The 23,754-nt window shown below is 33.2% G+C and overlaps 2 protein-coding genes and 1 long non-coding RNA gene across 3 annotated transcripts; 1 reads left to right on the top strand and 2 right to left on the bottom strand.

Annotated features, from left to right (window-relative positions):
• Positions 1 to 6,877: 6,877 nt before the first annotated feature.
• On the bottom strand, positions 6,878 to 10,785 carry LOC106390190 (uncharacterized acetyltransferase At3g50280). The gene is made up of 2 exons (XM_013830604.3): positions 10,171 to 10,785; positions 6,878 to 7,909 (listed from the first exon to the last, which is right to left on the bottom strand). Exons 1-2 carry the CDS (start codon positions 10,621 to 10,623, stop codon positions 7,013 to 7,015), a joined length of 1,350 nt encoding a protein of 449 aa, XP_013686058.2. The 5' UTR covers positions 10,624 to 10,785; the 3' UTR covers positions 6,878 to 7,012.
• A 441-nt stretch (positions 10,786 to 11,226) lies between these two features.
• Positions 11,227 to 12,899, top strand: LOC106396601 (proteasome subunit alpha type-1-A-like). The gene is made up of 2 exons (XM_013837038.2): positions 11,227 to 11,710; positions 12,220 to 12,899. The coding sequence occupies exons 1-2, from the start codon at positions 11,360 to 11,362 to the stop codon at positions 12,682 to 12,684; spliced, it is 816 nt and encodes a 271-aa protein (XP_013692492.2). The 5' UTR covers positions 11,227 to 11,359; the 3' UTR covers positions 12,685 to 12,899.
• A 708-nt stretch (positions 12,900 to 13,607) lies between these two features.
• On the bottom strand, positions 13,608 to 16,455 carry LOC125585296. Its single transcript, XR_007322213.1, has 2 exons — positions 14,241 to 16,455; positions 13,608 to 14,159 (listed from the first exon to the last, which is right to left on the bottom strand). It is a non-coding gene; the product is annotated as an uncharacterized LOC125585296 (long non-coding RNA).
• Between the last annotated feature and the right edge of the window lie 7,299 nt (positions 16,456 to 23,754).

Below are 23,754 nucleotides of genomic sequence, written 5' to 3'. Positions count from 1 at the left end.
TAAATTCTAGCGTCAAGCTAACTTATGAGATAAAAGAAAACAAAATATAAAATAGAAGAAACGTTATCTACTTTATATCGATAAGAACAAGAGAGAGCTTTGGACCAAGCCCAGATACATCAAAACTATTTTTTTCCAATAGAAAAATAGCTTTCATTTTGGGACCAAGCCCAAATTTTCCTTCTATCAAATTGATTAACTTGTTGAAACATAATCTCTTCGTTTGATAATTCATATGAGCTCTTTATTTTGTTAACTTGTTGATTCACATGGATTAACATCATTTCGTTTTTACTGACATAATAATTAAAATGTTATTGTCATAGTCTATAGTAATCTTATGATTATATAGTTTTGTTGTGTTTGAAGTATTTTTGTTTCGGTTTATATTCTTATAAAAAATTTCTTCAAATAAAATATTCAGTTTACTGTTAGTTCTAATGCGCAAAATTTAGTTATTTTTTTTGTCCCAACAATACAAGCCAACCAAAGGCATTTTGGGGCCGAAAAACTAGTTAAAAATATGCTATATATGTATGACGTAAATTTACACAAAAACATCTTAAAGGAGGAAAATTTTTGCATATTTGACACTCTTTCTAAACACAATTTAGAAGTTGCTAAAAAAATCTTCATTGAAAATAACAATTACCCGTAACCACACAAAACACAACTTAGAAGTTGCAAAAAACTCTAATATTTTAATATAAAAATTTAAATATTATAGACCAACTTGATACAGTTTTTAACACAAGAAAATTGAATTACATTTAAAATACAATAAAATAGTACACATAAATAATTGAAACAATATCCCACCCGTGGAGCGACCAAACCACTAGTTTTAAAATAAAGGAGACAACACGTATTGTGCCACAGTTTCCATATGTAATGTAATTGTTGACCAAGCTAATCAATTACCCTGATTTTGTGTTTTGCACTTGAATACTGTAAAAGAGATGTTTTTGTTTCTTATTGTGTTCAGACTAACTTTCTCAAAGTGATCAAAATATATTAAAAGTGATCAAAATATATTAAAAACATTTCTCTCCGTGATATCATATTATAATTGTACATTTAAAGTAAATATACTGAAAATTTTACAATATATTCCTCATTATTTACTGAAAATTTATGTTTGTACTATAAAAACCATTAAATACCGTGACCAGTTAAGCATTCCAAATTACAATACACAAAAACGTTTTTACTTAACAAAAACATTTGTATTCACAAAGGCTTCTTTTGATTTGATTTCTAAAAAGTTAAGATCATTTGACTATGGAAAAATTATTCAGTTGCTGGTGGGAAGAGTATTGAAATCATCTTGGTGGATTCTAAAGTAAGATTCAAAATATCCTATTTCTATTCTATATTGAAATACCGAGAAATCCTTATACCTAAAGCTAAAAATGCTTTGTTTAAAGCATACCAAGAAATAATTAATTTAAAGCATCTCTGCAATTAGCCCAACTATTTCTTCTCATTTCTGGGTCTTTAATTCAGTAACAAAGATACAACACAAAACACTATTGTACTCAATCGTCGGTTTGAGTCCTTTTGGTATGAATTACATGTTTTTAACAAAACCAAACCCAAGCTATAATGTTTAACTAGGGGCATTGCCTGTTTTTGGTTTGAGTCCTTTTGGTATGAAGTTGTAGACATATTTCTTGTTTCATCTCAATATTTGTTAGGGTTATTGTAGCTGTGAATTTTGCGTTTTGGGTTGATCATTGTTTTTTAAGTTTTTTTATTGTTATAGGGTTAGAGTTGTGATGATGTACTGTGTATGCACTGTTCTCCACTCATGAATGACTAAACTGTATTAGTAATGTGATTGATATAGTTCGTGTTGTTGCTTGCTGTGTCACGGAAACTTATTGTTTGTTTGTCTTTTTAATTTGTTACTTGTACTGTTGATAGTTTAGTTGTGTAAGTTGTGTGTATTAAGTAATAATTTTTTTATTCTTATTATGTTGGTTATATGTTTTTTTACTTTTAAACTTGTTGTTTTTACCGGACCTTTAAAATAAATATATGAAGACTTGTAGAAATAACTATAAAATGAGTGACAATTAGTATTTGAGACTTAATGGGTTTTAAACGAATATATGTATTTCTCATAAGAAGACAATAGCGTTGGCATGTTGACATTGAGCATGTAAGCTATTTTTATAAGACAAGAGGAGTGAGCAGGTGGAGATGTTGTTGCCGCCTTTGTGTCTGTTGGGATTGTCTCTTGTATCTCCTGATGTGGTTGTGTTTGTTTCTCTTTTATTTAATAGGTAATATGTAAACAAAAATCATTGTTAGTTGTATTTATCAGAGTTTGTAACTTACTCTGCTTTTTTGTTTAGGTAATTTCACTGATCTTGGTTGTCGTTTTCGTCTTTTTCGTAGGCATCTGTGAAAGTAAGTTTGTAAATTGTTAAATATTTGGCCGTGTAGTTTATATTTGTTTAGTTGGCTCAATGTATGTGTCGTTGAGTTTTAGTTGAGTTGATTGGTTTGGTATATTTGTTTTGAAGTTTATTTGTAAGATTAGACAAAAAGAGAGGTGATCATTAATGATTCGTCTTTTTGGGATTCTAGTTTTTGGTGTTTTGATTGTTTGAGTTATTGTGGTTTCTTTTAAACAGTAAAATAAAGATTTGTGTAAAATTAGATTGATAAATAAGGGAGATAAATAGACGACCACAAATCTTGGGTATGAAATATTTTTGATTATTGATGTTAGCACAATATAGATAGTTATATAAAGGGAATTATGTGTTGATTGTTTCTTACGGATCAATGAGGAGACGGATAACGACTCGAGTTGTTTCTTTGGTGAGGCCAAAATCCTGGACAAAACGGATTTGCCCAACCACATCTATGAGCTTAAATATCAGTTATGATATCAAAACATAATATAAACTCAGATGCAATATGATAATATATCTGGGAGTTCTAGGTTTGTGTTCGCAATCACTTGGAGATTGTCGAACAGTCTAATCTTCACTGAAGATTGATCTCAGGAGCACTCGTGATGACTTCATCAATAATGGTTAGTGAGATGAAACGAATGAGGAATGAATGATCAGTTATCTTGTACATGCTTGAGCACCTAGAAACCTCAAAATGATCGACTTTCACAATGGAACCAGCTTTCAAAGATGGCATGTAATGATTAGCACGTCCGACGGGAGTAAACGCATGAATCACGGAATCTGCAAATAATATTATTCAACAAAGAATCAGGAAATAAATCAACAATTATGTTAAATAAGTGTTATAGATCGAAGATTAACTTACCTTTTCATCAAGGAAGAGAATCGTGATTCCCACAAACTCCATGTCTTTCTTGAAGTTCAGAGAATCCCAGAAGCGAGGAAGCCAGAGGCTATGCTCGGACTACTACGACCAAGACGGAGAGATTCGAAGGTTGAGTGACGGACGCCGGGACGCCGGTTTGACGAATTGGAGAGGCATAGAGAAACATTTTCTAGAAGTTGGTTAAATCTAAGAGAAATCAATGAGTTTTGTGGAGATGCAGATTGAGTTCATAAAAGATGAGAATCATATATATATGATTTATATAAGGGCTACAAATCAGAAACATTTATGATCAAGCAATTTAAGATGTGGACACGAAGAGTTCACCGGTGAAAAAATAGATTACGAACAGACACATGACGCAACTCTGTAACTCAGACTTGTTTGAGACAGTGATGAAAAAAACCCGAACTCATGTTAAACGACAACAATTTACAATATGAGAAAACCATAATTGTTGCAAACTTGAGTTTTTTTTATATAACGTGATGAATCTCATTTAAAAATAAAACCATAACGCACTTGTAGGCCCGACCCTCAGAGGAAGCCGAAGAGGCAATAGCTTCCGACCTTCACAAATATATATTAGGTTCGACAATCAATGTACAAAATTTAGCTTAATGGTATAAATGTTGATGTTTATATCTCAATAACCCGGGTTCGAGACATGGACTTGACATTTTTTCACACTTTTTAAAAGTGGAGCCCATAAAACGCTGACGTGGCGCGCTGAGGAGTGAGCAAAAACTCATCTATTATAATATAGATTATGAAACTCATTATATTTCACGTAAAAGTATGTAACATTTACAATTTATAATGTAAGAACCTTCTTACTCTGCGCCTTGCGCGGGTCTTAGCCTAGTTAGATAGTGTAACAATCATTTCTTTAATTATATGTGTTTAATGGTTATAACTTATTAAAACAAAGAAGCAAAAATAGAACATGCACGAGGCTGTTTTTTAGCATGTGCAGGTGAAGCGATCGAACATGGTCTAAAATTTTAGAGGGCCCATAATTTTTTTGGTTTAAGTAATAGTTATAAATTTAAAATCATATATTTATAAAAAAAATCAGATAACTATATTTAAATTTAATTTTCGTAATTATTAACCAATAAATATAAATTAAAATTTTGATTTCGTTTATATAACCAACAAAATGCAATAAGTGATGAAGTAATTAACATTTATATCAGTTATATATTTTGGAAAGTAAATAATAGTTGTTGGTGTTTGTTTTAATATTCAATGTAAATTTGGAAAGTTAATATTCTAGTTTTATTATGTTTAGGAAACTATTATTAATTAGTGATTATAAATAAGGAGAGAAATATATAATTTTTCAGCCATTTTTACAAAAAAACAGTAAACATAAAGGAAAAAAAGACTAGACACTTTTGTCGAGAAGAAAAATCAAGAGTCTCCAATTTTTTTTTTAACCAAATCAAGAGTCTAAAGTTTTTTGTCTAACCACTATCCAGGTCTATTGTTCTATTAATTTTTTTTTTATAGATTATGACTCTTGATCGTTGATATGCCAAACCTCTTCGAAACAAGCAACTCCTACTCAAAAGTCCGACTACCATACAAAACCCTATTACCAACACATCCATACAACCCATTTTCCAAAACCAATAACCCTAAAATAACTCCAAAACTATATCAATCGCAATAGACACTTTTTTCGAGAAGAAAAATCAAGAGTCTCCAATTTTTTTTTAACCAAATCAAGAGTCTACAGTTTTTTGTCTAACCACTATCCATGTCTATTGCTCTATTAATTTTTTGTATAGATTATAACTCTTGATCGTTGATATAAAAAAAATTCAAAAAAAAAAAGAAACTTGAAAATGTACATAAGGAAAAAAATATACATGCCTTTATGTTACATGAACATAAGGAAAAAAATATACATGCCTTTAACTATTTAAATCAACTAATCTGTTTGACGGGATAGTCCCGTGGAAATATATGAACTTTTGGTTTGGAAGAACATGTTCTATGACAAAAAAAATGTTCTATGAGATCGTACGCAAGGCATACTACATGCATATTTTTCCATAACATTTTTCCGCACTTTCTAAGAAACCAGCTAATTACAAGCTCATCACTGAGTTGTGGTCTTTATCCAAACATGTATTTAATATGTGTGTGAAATTTTACTTACATTTCATATTTTTAATAATTTTATACATGAACTTTAAAAATATAAAAATTAAATATTGTCTTAAATTTATGAAATGCTAATGTATCTTTGACGTATGAAATATTACAAAATAGTGAGGTCTGTTGAGTCCAAAAAAAAAGAAAACTATTAAGGAAATCTTTTTAAATGAAAACCCTTTAACAAAAAAAAAATCTTTTTAAGAAATATTTGTTTTAAGAATACCTTAATGATATGTATTCTTAATTTATAGGTTTTAGAAAAGTGTCGTAAACTTATTTTATAAAGGTTTCTCGATTTATATAGTGCTTTATAATTTTCAAAACGTTAAATAAATATTTTTTATTTTATATAGATTCAAAATCAGCGTTTTTATGACTATCCGCTCCGGATCCGCTCCGAAAATAGGATATCCAGGGTGCCCGGATCCGAATCCGGATAGTAAAATCTTGGATCCGTCCAAACCGAATCCGAATCCTAATATCTTAATTTTTAGGTCCGGATATCCGGATCCGTATTTTTAAAACACATTAAAATTTTAAATTTCATTAATATTTATATTTGATATATTAATATTTATACATGAATTAATCTTATAATATTATATTTTAGGTCCGGATATCCGGATCCGGATCTGTATTTTTAAAACACATTAAATTTTTAAATTTCATTAATATTTATATTTGATATATTAATATTTATACATGAATTAATCTTATAATATTATATTTTAGTTTTTACAATATTATAGACATATATAAATATATTTATAAATATTTGATTTATATATTATATTATGAAAATAGTATTTTTTTAAATATTATTTTTAATTATTTTTACGGATCCGGATCCGGATATCCGCGGGTAATAGAATATCGGGACGGATATCCGAAATCCGGATATCCGGAAACTACGAATCCGGATCCGGATATTAAGTTCACGGATCCGACGGATCCGGATCCGGATCCGGGTACCCCGAATTTCCCGGATATCCGGATCCGTCCCAGGCTTAGCTAGAGATATATTGGAGAAGAAATAATTCTTCTTTTTTTCTGAACGACGAAACATTTTGAATATTTCGACCGCTAGTCATAAAAACGCTGATTTAAATGCAACTTTTTTTTAAACAAAAAAAAAAATTCTTTCAAATTAATAAAATATTTGCAAAATTGTTGATGGAAATTTTAATCACAAAATATTCCCCACTTTAGTTTACAAAAAAAAAAAAATAATATTCCCCACTTTCGAAGCATGGATTAATGTATTGTGATGAAGATTTGCTTTTTGCCTTAAGTTTTTCATTGAAGCTTAAAAACTAGAAACTTTTTTGGGAACGTACGCATAAATTTTGCATAACATATTCCGCACTTTGCAGATCCCAGAGACGAGCTATTAGTAGACAAAACAAAACTAGAAGCTTGTGCTTGAATGAAAATGATGGTGAACATATTGAGGTGAATAGTAAGAAAGGAGATGGTGATAAACAAATTACAAAAGTTGAAAAACTGGGAAGAGCTTGTTCATTTATCAAATAGAAACAAGAGACATGAAATCTTCATCTGATTCCAAAGCTTTCATAAACTCTGGAGCAAGACATACCTCTAAATCTATGCTTCCTCCTCCTTCTCTTCCCGGGTAAGCTGATACTTTCCCATCAAACTTATGCGCGTAACCACTTCTAAGCGTCAATGCTTTTCCCATCCCAAATTCACAACCATATTTGTTGAACCTCGGTGAGCTTCCCATCATAACGCTCATCGGTTCAAAAAGCCGATCAGTTTGGTACATGAAAGGAGACTTCAACCAGTGATCAATCATCTGAGATACCTTTTCACTAGTCTGTTCTGCTACCACTTGATGCAATTTCAAAGCAGCCCATCCAAGATCATTCTCCAACAGCTCACCGGCTTTTGCAGCTGTTCTCAAAGCAGAGATGCAATTTCCAAAGTAATCCCTGGGAAGTGGTGGATACATCCTTCCTCTGTTGTCAGCAGCAAGTCTACAACTTGTTTCTTGTTCAAGGGGTAATCTTCGTGCCCTAGTTATGCATCTCCATATAAACGCGGTTAGCGATTGGAGCGATGAGATTGAGGTTGTTCCGCACATTTGGTTAACTTTGCCTTTAAGGACTCTTGTTGTTTCTGATGAAAAACAGAATATTCTCTCCTTTAGAAGTGGAGATTTGTAACGTCTGATAAATTCATCAGGATGGCTATAGGGAAGGCTGTAGAGGGGACCATATCCTTGAGGGATATAGCGGTTTAAGACCGGTGGATTCTTAAGACACAAGGATTCAGTTTTGTTGCTTTCTTGTGCTTGGAAGATCTCGGACCAAGCATTAAAGAAGTTCCAAAACGAAGTTCCATCTCCCATCGTGTGGTTCATCGACACTCCTAAGAAAATTCCATCTTGTAATTCTGTCACCTACACAAGGGTACAGTAAATCAGTGTTCAAGATTCTCAAACTTGTTTATTTTAAACAAGACAGTGAATCACCTTGGGTGCAACTGGATTAGCATTTTTTGGAATATAACTGTTTGGAATAGTCCATTTCTCAAGATTCCAAAATTAAACCACCATTTACATGGAATTAGGAAATAAACTTCATTCCACTAATTCATGTTACTACCTCTTTTCATCATTGTTCTATTATATATTAATTTTTAATTTTTGAAAAATGTATGAAACACTGTAAAAGGTTATTTTTATATCATATATTAGTAGGTTAGGTTTATATCATATATTAAGAATACTAATTAATAATTTGATTTAAATTATAGTTCCTTTTCATTCCATTATGTTCCTCTAAAAGGTTACCATTTATGTTGCAAAATGCTTTCCAGCGACTACTCGTTCCAATTTGTAACTTCCTTCATTCCATTTGTTGACATTCCGTTTTATTTAAGAAATTTTTACCCTCAGAGACACATTTTGTCTTATTAATTTCACTCAGAGTCACATTGTGATACAACACACTTTCTTTATGCTAGGTTTACTAATATAACCCTCAACAAGAAACATCTTTACTTTTTCTTCTAACCAACCAAATTGATTTGCTTTTTTACTTTTTTCTAAAATACAATATTTTTTTTCTCTAACTAATAACCAAACCTTATCTCTTCAATTTATACAAAATCGTGAAAAATTTTTCTCCCCTGACATTTTCTAGATCCAGATGTTGAACTCAGACATGAGAGATTAAAGAGATTGAACCCTAACCTTCTCCATCTGAAATTGTCATTAATACTCTTTTTCTTTTCTCGATCTTTTTATCTCAATCTCGGAATCTCAATCTCTATTTCTCAATCTCAGAATCTCGATCTCTATTCCTCGATCTCAATCTCTCCTATGAACAAAATTTAGTCCCGTAAACGATGGAGGTTGCGATGAAGGCCGTGGTGTAGGAAGCAATGGATACCGCAATGGAGGCGGTGGTGGTTATGGAGGTGATGGTGGAAGGCGTGAGTGTGGATACAATGGTGGTGGTTGGTGGAGGTGGCTACTCAAGTGGAGGAGATGGTGGTGGATACAGTGGTAGTGGATACGGTGGAGGAAGCGATGGATACCGCAGTGGAAGCGGTGGTGGTTATGGAGGCTGTGGTGTAAGACGTGAGGGTAGTTACAGTGGTGGTGTAAGTGGCTCCACGCGTCTCCCGTCCACGCATCTCATGTCCACGCGTCTCCCATCCACGCATCTCTCATCCACACATCTTCCGTCCACGCATATTTTTTGTCCACAAAGTTCTTGGCTTTAACGAGATAGCTTTATCTATTTTAAAGTTCTTGGCTTGATTGAATTAAATCCACATAAATCCTCAAATTTGAAGACTATTGATGTTGAATTGCTTTTTATTAGTGTTTTCTCTTCTGGTTGTTGATGTAATCTTGCGCTGATCTATTAAATTGAACTTTTTTATCAGCAAGATTAAGGTCAGAAACCCGTCCACAATTTGTATATCCACAATTTGTTGATTCAAACAATATTATTCATTCTATATAATCAATATCAACCCGTCCATGATTTGTATATCCACAATTCATTGGTTCAAACGATACCATTCATTCTATATAATCAATATCAACCTGTCCACAATTTGTATATCCACAATTTATTGGTTCAAACGATATCATTCGTTCTATATAATCAATATCATTTATACAAGATGTAGATGTGTATAAGAGATATGTTCGTTAAAATTGTTCGTCCACAACTTGTTTTGTCCACAAACATTTATGTACCTATGTCCACAAATTTTCAAGTATCCATGTCCACAAACATTTTTTCCTTCTCATTAAGGGTAAATTTGTCAAAAAAACGCCTAGGCCCCACCATAAAGTGTGTCAAATGTGGAAAGTGTCTCTCAATGTAAAAGAAAGACAAAAAGTGTCTTTGGGTGTAATCAACTCTTTATTTAATTCCTTTGATTCAGAGTATTCCTAAATCATGTAACCAGTTACAGATGTCTAATCTATAACTGGTGCAACCCAAACCATAACACATCCAAAAACCAAACCCAGGAAAAAAGCTAAAACAAATTATATTTTGTCACCTACTTAAATTAGTAATCATAGTTAAGAAGATAACCCGATTTTATTTGAAAAATAATTTGTATACTAATCTAAACACGTTCACGGGTACACCTTATCAAACCAAGGTAACAAGGTTCAAAGGGGTATATACGAACCTGGACTGATAAGAGACTCATGGTGTGTCCATCATGATTCACAGCTCTGTGGTGGTCAAAGAAAGAATGAACAAACAATGGAACATGTGTGGGGCCAGCAATGTCTGCTACACATAAATCTGAGGTCGCATATATGAAGCCAGCACCAGGGCTGTTGTTACAATCGACAAAAACTGAATATGATTTGGGTTTTTCGGCTTTTGGAGGTGAGAGGCGACCAACTAGAGGGTAGAAATGGACGAGCGTGGCGGCTAGAGATTCTCTCAGCTTCTCAAGCAGAGTATAAATAGAGTAAAGAGGCTTGTGAAAGAGGAGACCCTTTTGGATGTAGTGAACTGAGAGCAATGCGTAGTCCCATGGGGACAAATAGTATGGTTGCTTTGATTCTTCTGGGATTGTTTTGGGTTTCAAGGAGCATTTTGAGACGATTTTTACTGATGAAGAAGAATTCATTATGAATTTGTCTAGTCTGAGATCTTAGATCGACATAATATAAGGAATAGTAGAGAGCCGTGTTGGTTGGAACTTGGGAAATGTCATTTGCCCTCCTCTGGTTTGGAGCTTCTGAAAACTGGAGGAATCTTCCTCTGAAGACTTTGACCATAAAAGAGGTCATAAAAGAGGTCGAATGAAAAGAAAAAACACAAATAATACGATGGTACCGCTAAATAATAGAGAAATTATTTATGATAGCCTTTTTTATTAGTTTAATTTTATCAAAAGAGCTTTTAAAAAAATAAATAGATTTTTCATTAAAGAATAAATATATATTTATATTCTTAGAAAGTTTTGGGAGTGGAGTTTAAAATTTTAAAAATTAAATAAATAAATATTAAAATTTTTAAAATAAATTGAAAAAGATAAAAAAAAATTGGAAAAAAAATTATAAAAAGTTCGAATTTTAAAATATATAATTCGAAACTATATTTTATATATTTATATAAATCAAGGAAGCGAAGAATCTTGTAGATTTCCTAAAATCATATCCAATGAAGCCAATATTAAGACTAACATAAAAAGTAAGCCCATCAAAGTGATTTAAGCCCATTTTGTTTTAGTTAGAAGAAAGAGAGAGAGAAAAAAAAGAGGATCCATGTTCCAAGGCTTGAAGGAAAAGAAAAGTTTCTACTGACTGCTCTCTCGTTTCTATAAACCCTTTGCGATCGACGAAGCAAGATCAAAGAAGAAGATGTTCAGGAATCAGTACGACACAGATGTGACGACATGGAGCCCAACAGGTCGTCTCTTCCAAGTAGAATACGCCATGGAAGCAGTGAAGCAAGGCTCCGCCGCAATTGGACTGAGATCTAGCTCCCATGTCGTCCTCGCATGCGTCAACAAAGCCCAATCTGAGCTCTCTTCTCACCAGAAGAAGATCTTCAAAGTGGATGACCACATAGGCGTCGCAATAGCTGGACTCACAGCCGATGGACGTGTTCTCTCCCGTTATATGAGATCGGAATCAATCAATCACTCCTTCACCTATGAGTCTCCACTTCCCGTTGGTCGTCTCGTCGTTCATCTCGCTGATAAGGCCCAGGTTAGTCTCAGATTTGGGGATTTCTGAAAGCAATCTCAATTTTGTGTCAGCTAAGTTTCACTCATTAGCTTCTTGGATTGAACTAAAAGCTTTAAGACCTCCTTTGATTGAGTTGAAATTTTGCATGATCTTGGATACAAAGGCTTACCTAATATATATTTACTTTACATTTTTCTGTGGTCTGTCATTAATTGATTGGGGTTTGATTAAATAAATGAAGATAAGTATTTGCTTTGCATCCAGTATCTCATTTGCTATTCAAAACCAAGCTTGGAGTTCATTCTCACCCCAATAACCTCTTTGTTGGTCATTACTGCTGCTATATGTTGTTTGTAATTATGTGCTGCATTTCACTTTTGCTGCACCTTTAGCATATGGTCTTTTAAATTTGCTGTTGTGTTTACCACTGCATAAATGCTTTTCACATCATGTATAACCAAACTGATTTGTTGCGGTTTGCTTAAGCTGGTAATAGGAATAACTGTGTTTTGTTGTCTTGATGGAGACAGGTCTGTACCCAACGATCATGGAAACGGCCCTATGGCGTGGGTTTGTTGGTAGGTGGATTGGATGAGTCTGGAGCCCACCTTTACTACAACTGCCCTAGTGGAAACTACTTTGAGTATCAAGCTTTTGCTATTGGATCTCGTTCACAAGCCGCCAAGACCTATCTGGAACGCAGGTTTGAGAGCTTTGCGGATTCTTCAAGAGAAGATCTGATCAAAGATGCTATCTTGGCTGTTAGGGAGACACTCCAAGGAGAAACACTCAAGAGTTCTCTCTGCACCGTATCTGTACTAGGAGTCGGTGAGCCATTCCACTTCTTGGACCAAGAAGCTATACAGAAAATGATTGACACATTTGAGAAAGTACCAGAGGAAGAGGAAGGTGAGGCCGAAGTTGCTGCACCAGCAGAACAGGGTGGTGGTGCTGATGGTTTAGGTGACCAAGACGTGGCTCCAATGGAAATGTAAGGCTTTTGTGTCTAACGCTGGAATCGTTTTAAATCGTGTTAGTTGGATTTTCGTTGGATCATTTTTATATGAATCATTTGCAAATTGGCTGTGGCTTTTAGATTTTATGCACGAGAACCTCGTGAGATGAAATCACTGGGTTATATCAACTTAAAAGCTACGTTTAAGACTATTGTATTTTGCTCTTTTGATTTAAATCTGTTTATGACTTCCTATCCCAATTGTTATGTCCGGGCTATGTCAAGTTTTAATTGATTTAGTGCCACAATGCCCGAATGTAAGTTAAGAATAAGGAGGCACACAAAAATTCTCGCCATGGAACGCTTCAGACCTTGGATCGACTGAGACCACCAGTCTTGGACGGCGGTCCTGAGCTAACGTTGGCAACCAAAAGTACAAACTATTTTTGTACAGTTGACCTGTATGATCCATCGGTGTAATTGTACACTTAGATGTGGTACGGTCCGGTCCTTCTTGAAGTAAGTCATGGTGGATGCGCTAGTGATTCCTGTCATTTTTCCTATTTTGGACCAAAGAGAGAGCAAAGAATGTTCAAATTTAGTAGTAATCAATATACTTTACGCAAAAATCAGTGCACGCTGGTGTAGCGAGCGATCGGCCCTGCAATCCGGGACCAACTAACTGTTTGTGTGTTACCCGGATGGATAATTGCTAAGAAGCCATTTTCTCAATGTGGAAGTAAAGAAAAAAGCTGAAATGGTGGCTTGTAAACTCCACATTTGTTCCTAGAGAATACTTTTGCTATACTCTTCTTAAGTTTCAGACTTCAGAGAATACTATCTCAATATAATTATTCAATCGCAAATCATTCTTCTGTAACTCTGTAAGCGTAGAATCACCCTCAAAACATATTTGTCAGAAATAAAGCTTCACTTATTTAACCTCGAGTTTCCTCTGCAAAGCATACAAATCTATTTATATAAAATCATGTTTGCTCTCTCCTTAGAGAGACACATAGGATGCCACATAGGAAAATCATTTTATGGCGTTTTGACACGTGTCCAATAGGAAAACTGCAGCGTTTCATTAAACTTTAACATCTTGGGCTCATCGAACCCTACGGCTGCAACGAAGAACGTGGAAACGGCTGTGTTCATAAGCAGAGGAGGAGAAGAGGCTTCGATGGACGATGAATCAGATCTACTCCATATGCAGATGGCTCATCTGCCGCTGCGTCTCCGGCTTCGCCGCTGCGTCTCCGGCTGCCTCATATGGTGTCGACATCTGTCCCTTACGTTGCTTTTTACTTATTCTTCATACTTGGGTTTTTACATTACAAGAAAGAGGTGGAAGGAGCTACAAGCCTACGGCCTGTCGGTGGAAGGAGCTACGAGCCTACGGCGGTGATGGAAAATGGCAAAGGCGGTGGCTTTGGAAGAAACAATGGTGTTCAATAGCAAAGATAGTGAATGTAAGCATCATAAGTTCGGTTATCTTCTCCCAAAAAGTCAGATCTGAAACAAGGAGATGAAAGCATCAAGCTGAACGATTGACACAATAAAAAGAATAAAAAAGGCGAAAGAAGAGAAACGTACCAAAGAAAAGAAAGGTGGAGATCTCATGAGTTAATGTAGATACTGGATTTGTAAGGAAATAATATATGATTAACGAAGGAAAAAAATAAAAGAAATCAAGGAAAGATCAAAGTATAAAGAGAGATTTTGAAGAAGTTAAAGGAAAGACTTGGAGAAATTGAAGAAAAAAGATTGCAGGAGAAGAGTAAGAAGGAAATGAAGAAGAAAATAAAAGAAGTTAAGGAAAAGATCGTTTAATGAATAAATCAACTATGAAATACAATTGTGAATTATTTTTTTATATATCTAATATAACAATTAACGAAGTTTCTCAGAAAATAATTAAAAATCAAAATAAAATTAGACGGTAACTGTTCACATACATTACCGAGAAACTCCGATAAGTTTTAACAAAAACTAATTCATAATTTTTGTGTTTTAGAAATTTCATTTTGCTTATTATCATAATACAGGTGGAACCAACTTTTTTAAATGTAAAACAATTACATATTCATGACAATCTTTTAAATGGTAAGATGAATCATATGATTTCTGATAAAATTAACAAAATATAAATAATGAAAGCCAATATATTTTAAGCTGAACAAAAATTAAATTATTAGATGGAAACTAAAAATCAAAATATCTTATATTGATTATTGTATCCGTAAAGTAACAAACGAAGACCTTGAATTTTTGGACGAAAAAATCATACTCATTACCACATACTTCCAAGCCCAACATAAAGAAATCCTAATTTAACCAACCCATATGTATACGCATAATCTATTACATTCAACCAAGAAACCCACAGAAACCTCACCAAAACTATAGAGTATTCTATATGGTCCGAACTCTTAAAACAATACACAACCACCCCTACATAACGTACATGATCTAAAAAATAATAAACCATCTACGCCCTAACATACATACGTAAAAACATCAAAGTAATTATAATCCTACTTTCAAATCTTAACATAAAAAATACAATATAGTTATATACATTATACGGCTATCAAATTGTATATGAAAAATAACATGTTTAAATCATTGGTTGAACTTTTTTTTGAAAAAAATTGTATGTATATTAAACAAAGATTGCAAACTACAAACTTAGTTGGCCCGATAAAAATAATTTTGAAATAAACAAAAAAGATGGTTTATGTAAAACCTAAATGATCAAAAAAGAAGAAGATCAAAATGAACAATTAGTTAATTTCTAACTCATATCATTAAATCTATAATTTCAAATAATAAAACCCACAACAAACTATGAGTTCTAACATTTCAAATTTAATACAAAAAAGTAAAAAAATGGTTTTAAATTTCTATACTATCTTATTTTTATAATCAATTCATATATATATATATTCAAATAAAATGCAAACACAATTAAATTGAAAATTTGAACAAACTCCCGCGCGGTTTGAAATGTTGAAAGACTATGATTTCATTATGAAAAGTAATTACTCTTATAACATACACAAAAACAATTGTCCACAATCTAATCCTTCCGAATCCAAAATATTACAAACCACAAATAACACACCGAATATGAGATTAAGTTTTTGTTTTAAAAAACAACATGAAAACTATTTGAAGCCTACACATCATATCAATGCCACAACTTTTAATTTAGAAACAACTATTGTAAACAAGCAAAATATATCTTATCACATATAATCTCTCCTTACTTAAAATTTTCTAGAAGACATAAATCATTAAACATCACTTGCAAATACAGACTTAAAATACAAACCACAAAATCATACAAAAACTAATAACATAAATCACAAGAAAAGTATATTCCGCCCGTAGGACGGGCGGACCGACCCTAGTCTATAATATAATGAGCCAGTTGAGTCTTTTCCGAGGTGACACGTCAGCAACTCATTTATGTTTGTGGGTCTCACGTTTACATAAAGTCTCTCTGATATTTTAGATTTCCTGAGATATGGGGGTGATTGGTAGTTGCTGTAGGTGCTGTCCACAACCATATTTATTTCTAGAGCACCAAATTCAGAGCAATCAAGCTTTAACTTTTTTTTGAAACAACAGCTCTCGAAATAACCTACAACTGTGAAAATGCTATGCAGAGCCAAATATCCAAAGCAATTTTTTAGTGCTTTCCATAAAATTCTACTGAAATGTAAAGCCATTACCAATGGTTGAGACGAGACGTAGCTCTTCACTTCCAAGCGTTTCTGTTCTTCTTCTTCATCCCCTGAACCGTGTCTTCATCATCTCTACGCTCTACCAAGCGATCTAAGGCTAAGATCGATGCTGCTATTGAATTTGTACGTTAGTTCTTGTCCGAATCTGAGTTTTTTTTGGTTTCGGATCTAATTTTTGATTTTTTTTATAGCTTAGGCGGCGGCGGCGGAACCGGCGGGGTCTTCCTCGGTGAGCCTGTGATGGAGATCTATCCTGAAGCCGATACACAAAACTGATGTGCCTGTGATGGAGATCTATCCTGAAGCCGATACACAAAACTAAATCTAATTGTTTATTGAATCTCAATCGATTTATTTCAATAGTAAATTTTGGTGGTGAAGCTGGTGACAGGGAACTTCCTCGAAGGACATTCGAGCGTCATAGTGGAACTGGCAGAGAGTCTGTCCTAACCTCATTCAATTTTTGTCGTTGTTGTTGCATTAATCTTTGAAGGTTAATCTTTAAGTTTTGTGAAGGGGTGACATCAAAAGCGAAGAAGCTGGTCGTGGAAATTGGGGAACACCAGGAGAAGAAGTTGTTGTTGTGTAAGCATTTTCTGATGTTTTATCTCATAGTAGTGATTGTGAAATTGGATTAAAAAAGAAGCTCTGGTGTCTATTTTAGGGAGACTGAAGAAGTTGCTGGTGTTGAGACTGAGAAGCCTGCTGGTGATGAGGTTGCTGCTGATGCTAACAAGGAGAACACTGCTGAAGTGGAGGAGCAGAAAGAGTCTGAAGATAAGGTAATCAGATGAGTGAAGAGAGATGTTAGGTTGCTAGATTAGGACATGAAACTGAACTTACTCTTGTCTCGGCTTTTTTCTTTATTATCATTCAATGCTTATTGGCTTGTGGTTTGGTAGGAAATGACTCTGGATGAGTATGAGAAAAATACTTGAGGAGAAGAGAAAAGCCCTTCAGCCTCAGAACAACTCTGAAAGGAAAGTTGATACTAAAGTGTTTGAATCAATGCAAAAACTCTCAAACAAGAAGAAGTCTCGATGAAATCTTCATCAAGTTGGTAAGACATATTACCTCCCTGTCTTGTCGACTAGAAACACTCTTAACCGGTTCTGAACCTTGCATTTGATCTATCTCCCAGGGTTCTGATAAGGAAAAACACAAAGATGACAAAGAAGACAAGGCTAAGAAGGTTTAGATTGTTGTCTGAATGAAAGAGTTTGTAGAAGTCAATAAGTTTGCTTATGGATGTGTTCTGTGGTTTACAGGCTGTTAAAATCAACGAGTGTTTGAAACCAGATGAGGGTGAGAACTACTACTGAGGAGGAGGTCGTGGTGGTCGTGGAAGGGGACGTGGTGGTCGTGGTGGTCGTGGAAGGGGACGTGGTGGTCGTGACGGGGAAGGTGCTTCTGGTGGTGGATTCGATTATGGATGTGTTCTGTGGTTTACAGGCTGTTAACATCAACGAGTTTTTGAAACCAGGTGAGGGTGAGAACTACTACCGAGGAGGAGGTCGTGGAAGGGGACGTGGTGGTCGTGACGGGGAAGGTGCTTCTGGTGGTGGATTTGATGGTTACCGTAGTGAAGCTGCGCCTGCCATTGGAGATACTGCTCAGTTCCCATCTCTTGGGGGCAAGTAGGATCCATCCTTGGAAACTTGTGATGTCTCCTTCAGTTTTCTTCATCAAGACTGAAGTGTTTCATGCTGAGTGTTTGCCGGTCTGTTGTTGTCAAGTGTAAATTGTTAGTTGTCGTCAGTTTTTAGAGTTTCTGCAAACTTATGCCTGACCTGTCTTTTTTTTTAAACGTTTGAAACAATACCCTTTTCTATTTTGGTTTACCACTTAGTCTTTATAGTTGTTTGTTGTCTTCTCAATATGCTTTTTTTTCACTCCACTCATCGTCTCCCATCTCTCTTGATTTCTTATATACTGATTACGTCAAAATCTCAAGCGATCATAACCAAAATCAGATGAACCACTATAAAAAATGAGCCCCCAAAAGAGATACCAACATCTGGTTGTCTCATTCTGTCCATCTCCACGTTGATTTTATTATCTCTCTGTTCTAAAATGATTACCGATGCGGTGATGCTATTTCTGACCCAGCTGTGGTTGATGGCATATGCTACTTTTGACGATATTCGCCCTTGCCAATTTTCAAAGGAGATTAGTGGTCGTCATCTCTGTTTCTGAGATTCACGTAACATCATGGGTATCATCCTCTTACTTTAAGATGAGAAGGTATGAACATCATGACCCTCACACCAACTCATTAATTCATTACCATATTCTTAGCTTTGAACCAAATCGTTTTTTATTTTAGACATGGCGAATTCATAGGTTTTCTAATTTGATTCTTGATCATGAAAAGTTATTTCAGTATATATACTTAAAAATATGTAACCTTCTGTTTAGAATATGTGACTAATAACGTCTTCACTCATTGTCCACATCATATTGTAATCCATGGCTTCATTTCAGCTTGACTTTTTTGTCTACCACAAATCATTTTCAACAAAGTCCACTAAAAACTATAAAAATAAATAATTTTGTAACTATATAATTTTATAAATTTCTAGAGTTATTAATTTAATTAAAAAATAGTATACTACAATTCTATATTTTTGAAGCTAATTTTGGATAAAATAAAAAAATTAATTTATTGTTCGTATAAATTGTTAAATTTTTAAATCCGAATTTTATACATTTTTTCTTACGCTATTTGATTTATATACTAACAACTACCTAAGTAAACACTAACCAATCCCTTAAACTTCAGCTTTTGAACAAGGAAGCGCTAATAATGTTAATGTCCATCAAATCATTACGAAGATAAGATAATAAAATATCAACACATATGAATTCGCCGGTCATTCTTATATCACCTTAATCAAACTGTGTGATTTCCGATGTTCCATTCATCACCATAATAAACAACACAGAAAATCAAAAGTTAAAAAAAAAACGACAGCAACCCATACACAACACTACACAACTCATCAAACAATGTATCCGGCCCCCGCGCATGCCCCCAGTAACTCTAATAGATAGCTAATACAAGTTCAGTTAGAGATTAAAAATAAACATTCCAATAATCAATACTATTAAAACAGAAAAACTTTTTATCTACTTGCAAATAATCTAGGTTGTACCATAACATTTATTTAAATTTCTATTTTCTTTCTACAATTACCTTAGATATTATTAAATAGATATCATATCTCGCCTATTATTTTAACATTTTCAAAATAAAATATCTAAAGAGATATTCTTAAATATCTTTTTTTCTAAGATAGCATTTTAATAATATATTTTAATATCTTTGTTATTTAAAATGTATATATACATTTTTAATATTTAATTTTAAATAATAAATTTCATAATCAATATTAACTATAATTATAAACGAATATTAATTAATTTTTTATTTATAGAACAAGAAATAACATTACTATATTATTTATATTCATAATTAAATTACTACACCAATTAATAAATATAAAGTAACTAAATCCATTTATTAACAATTTTATACATTATAAATTTAAATAATAACATATATTCATGAATTTTACAACATACTTCAGTTTATTAAAACAAAATATTAAATTAAGATATATAGACTAATAAATAATTTTATATTAATATACATATTTAAATTAGAATATTAAAAATAATTCAATATATTTACCAAGTATGGTAGGATTGAATGACATATAGTTAATTTATATGATAATAAAAATAATATTGTGATTTAAAGACGGATTGAATAACATATAGTTAATCAAATATATATATTCGATAAAATAAATATTAATTGTTAGCCACTATTAATATTTAATGATATGATGGAACATGTTATTATTGATATTTTTATGAGTATAGTTTTACAGGTTATTCCAACAAACATGTAAAATATTTATCAAGTATAAAACTAACTGAACAAAACATAAACCACATTTTGAGTTAGGATTCGTTCAGTTATCCTTATTTGAAATTTTGTTTCTAATTTATATCACATCATAGGTCTCCTTCTGGAAAATTTGTAAATAAGGATCGGGTTCGGATATAACACATCAGTTTGGTTCTAATTTGTATCATATGCTAAAATCCATAAAGTAACTTTATATCGTTCGGATTTGGGTTATATTGGTTTTGGTTTGGATATATCGTAAGTTAAATCCAAAATTTAGAAGGCAAAAATAAGAAATAAATACTTATTTATATACAATTGGATATTTAAGGTACTTATTTAAATTTTAAATACTTATTTTTAATATCATTGAAAATAAATATATAATTAAATATTTGAAGTACATATTTATGTATCAAATATTTATATTTGTGATTAATTTGGACTTTTGTTGTTTAGATTACACATTTTTCAGATAATAATACTTCGAGTTTATATATGTTTTCTACCACCCTACAAGACCCACTCTGGTATTATATTTTGAATCGGTACGGATCAAGTTTTTATTTGAATTTAGTTCAGAATTCGGGTAATGGATTTTTTATCCAGACCTATTTTAAATAAAGAAAAATACGATTAAATAAAAATACGATTAAATAAAATAGAGTCACTATTTTTATCTACCATAAAAATTCTTGTGTTAGACCACTATCTAGAATTTTAACAAAATTTTATAAATTTACTCATATGAGATATTTTCAAAAAAAAAAAAAAATATAGATCTAAACAATAACATTTCCAACAGAAGCCAAATACATTTCTATTATACATTTATTGTTCATTTTCTTACTATATTTAATCTAGACCAGATTTTACGTAAATTTTTAGGTAATTAATTTTGAAAGGGATAAAATTAAATAGTATAGGCTAATTATTTTTTAAATTATCATATTAATTTTTTATATATAACAAAATAAATAATAATTTATTAGTTGTATCATTTTATGTTAGATTTTTGTAGTAAAAAAAAAATACCAAATTGATATATAATACACAAAATAAATTAACTAAGTTTATTCACATAAATATAATTTTTTTAAAATTAGTACAAGTTCATCAAAAATAATATGATTAATACAATTTCATCAAAAATAAATATAAAATTTTAAAATAACATTATATGCAGAAATGAAAAATTGATATAAATAATATTTTAAAAGTAAACATATATCCACACGGATGTGCGGATTCAACACTAGTTGATGTTTGAAAAAGAGTACCCATTCAGTTTTACAAGAGTGTTATTGTGACACTTTTTGCTTGTTACATAAAATTTTGGTTCTCGGAAATCAATACAATTGTTTTAAGAAAATGCTAATTCTAACCTCATATCAAATTTACCAAATAGGATGTGATAAAATTCAAGACGTCATTTTATAGTTATTATTAACTGAGTTTCGTAGACCAGTGGTGGAGCCAGTGCGTTGGCAAGGGGGTCAATTGACCCTGGTGGATTTCTGATTTTTAAAACATTTACGTGTATTTTTCTGTAAAAAGCTGGAAAATACTGCATATTTTTGGTAATTGACCCCTACAATTTTTTTTAATTGACCCTATAATGTAGGGAGAATTGCCAAGTGTGACTCAAAACTTGGAGTCAAACCCAAAACAATACCCCAACTTGGGTCAAACGCAAAAGTAACCTAAAATGTTATTGAAATTACAACTATCCCCTTGTGACCAAACAAAAAAACGGAATTTTTTTTACGTTTCTACCCCTCGCAAGTCGTCTGTTTAGACGACTTGAAAATAAGTCGTCCAGACGACTTAACTGAAAGTCGTCTGGACAGTTAGTCTTAAACATAATTTAAAAATTTTGTAAAAAATATTTTGATAAGTGAAAAATGGGAATTATGTAATTAACATATGTCTTAGGAGGTATAAATTAAGATATAACAAATTTCAATTGTTTTCAGCATAGATGAGTGAAAGTAGTGAGTCATGATATTCTTTAGTTTATGTTTCATCAACATATGTTGTAGTATTGTATGTGTTCTTAGGGTTAGATTTTGGAAAGCATTAAAACCGTTTTTGAAAATTTTTAAAATTACTTATGCGTGTTCATTTCTGTGTATAGTAAACACTATTTAAGTATAATTTGATTTTATAACGTGGTTAGTTAGTTAATCTAGTCATTTTAGTTTAGGGGTTCATTTTAGGGTCTAGGACGACTTAATATTTTGTCGTCTGAAAACAGACGACTAAATATTAAGTCGTCTGTTGTACATTATCAGCCAGAATAAGTCGTCTAAACCGGACCAAACCTTAAAGTTTACCAATGTACTTTTAAAGCTAACCGGATTATTTACCCAATATATAAGGTGATTTTTTTTTTTTTTTTCATTTTTCGCGAAATTCAGAAACCCTAACAGTTCTCTCTCAAAACCCTAACAGTTCTCTCTCAAAGGCGATTTCGAATTCCCACGATTTCCGAACAAACCATCGTTCTCAACGTCGGCTATCTATCTCACTTCATTCTCACCGTTGTCGCCGCAGCTTCTTCTAACCCTAGCGCCGCCGATTCCTCTAAACCCTAGCGCCGCCGATTCCTCTAAACCCTAGCGCCGCCGCTTCCACTATTTCCGAACAAACCGTCGCCCTCGCCACCGTGGTCACCAACGTTCTCACCGCCGCTTCCTCTAAACACTAGCGCCGCCGCTTCTTCTAAACCCTAGCGCCGCCGCTTCTTCTCTGTAAACCTTAGCGCCGTTTCTCTGTAAACCCTAACGCCGCTAAGTCATCAATCTCGAGGAAAAGATGAACATAAAACGTTGTCTCTATCAATTTACTCATTCTCACCGTTTCACGTTTATTTTTTCAGATCTATAACCGCAATGACGAGTACTCCAACTCCTTCTGCGACTGGAAGACTTGTAAGTAATTTAAGTCGTCTACTAAGTCGTCTGGACTTATATTGTTGTCTTTGATTATTTTGCAGACAAAAAGGATGGATATTCCAGAACTCCCCCGTAGGTTATACACATCAGGGGAAGAGCCAGAAGCCCACAATAGCATTTCGTATCATACGGATAACAGCAAGTTGCATACTGCTCTTAGGAAAGCTCTTACTGATGACGAATTTGAAGAGCTCAAGGAGTCGAGTTTGGGAGTTTTCATCAAGTTCAAGGAGCAGGGATTTGGTTGGGCTTCAAGGCTGGTTCACTACATGCTCAGTTTCAAGCTGGACATTAAGAAGAAGTATGAGATGTGGTCTCTCGTTGGTCCAGAACCTTTGAGGTTTTCACTGTTAGAGTTTGAAAACCTCACTGGTCTAAACTGCGAGTACATCGAGGACCTTGAGACACCAAAATGTGACGTTACCCCAGAGATGGTTTCTTTCTGGGGGATGCTGGGAGTTCATCTGGAAGCTGGGCCAACTACT

The sequence above is a fragment of the Brassica napus genome, chromosome C4 (assembly GCF_020379485.1).
Source record: "Brassica napus cultivar Da-Ae chromosome C4, Da-Ae, whole genome shotgun sequence".
NCBI classification, from domain to species: Eukaryota; Viridiplantae; Streptophyta; class Magnoliopsida; order Brassicales; family Brassicaceae; genus Brassica; species Brassica napus.
The sequence above is the reverse complement of the archived record's forward strand: the minus strand, read 5'-3'. Positions and strand labels throughout refer to the sequence as shown.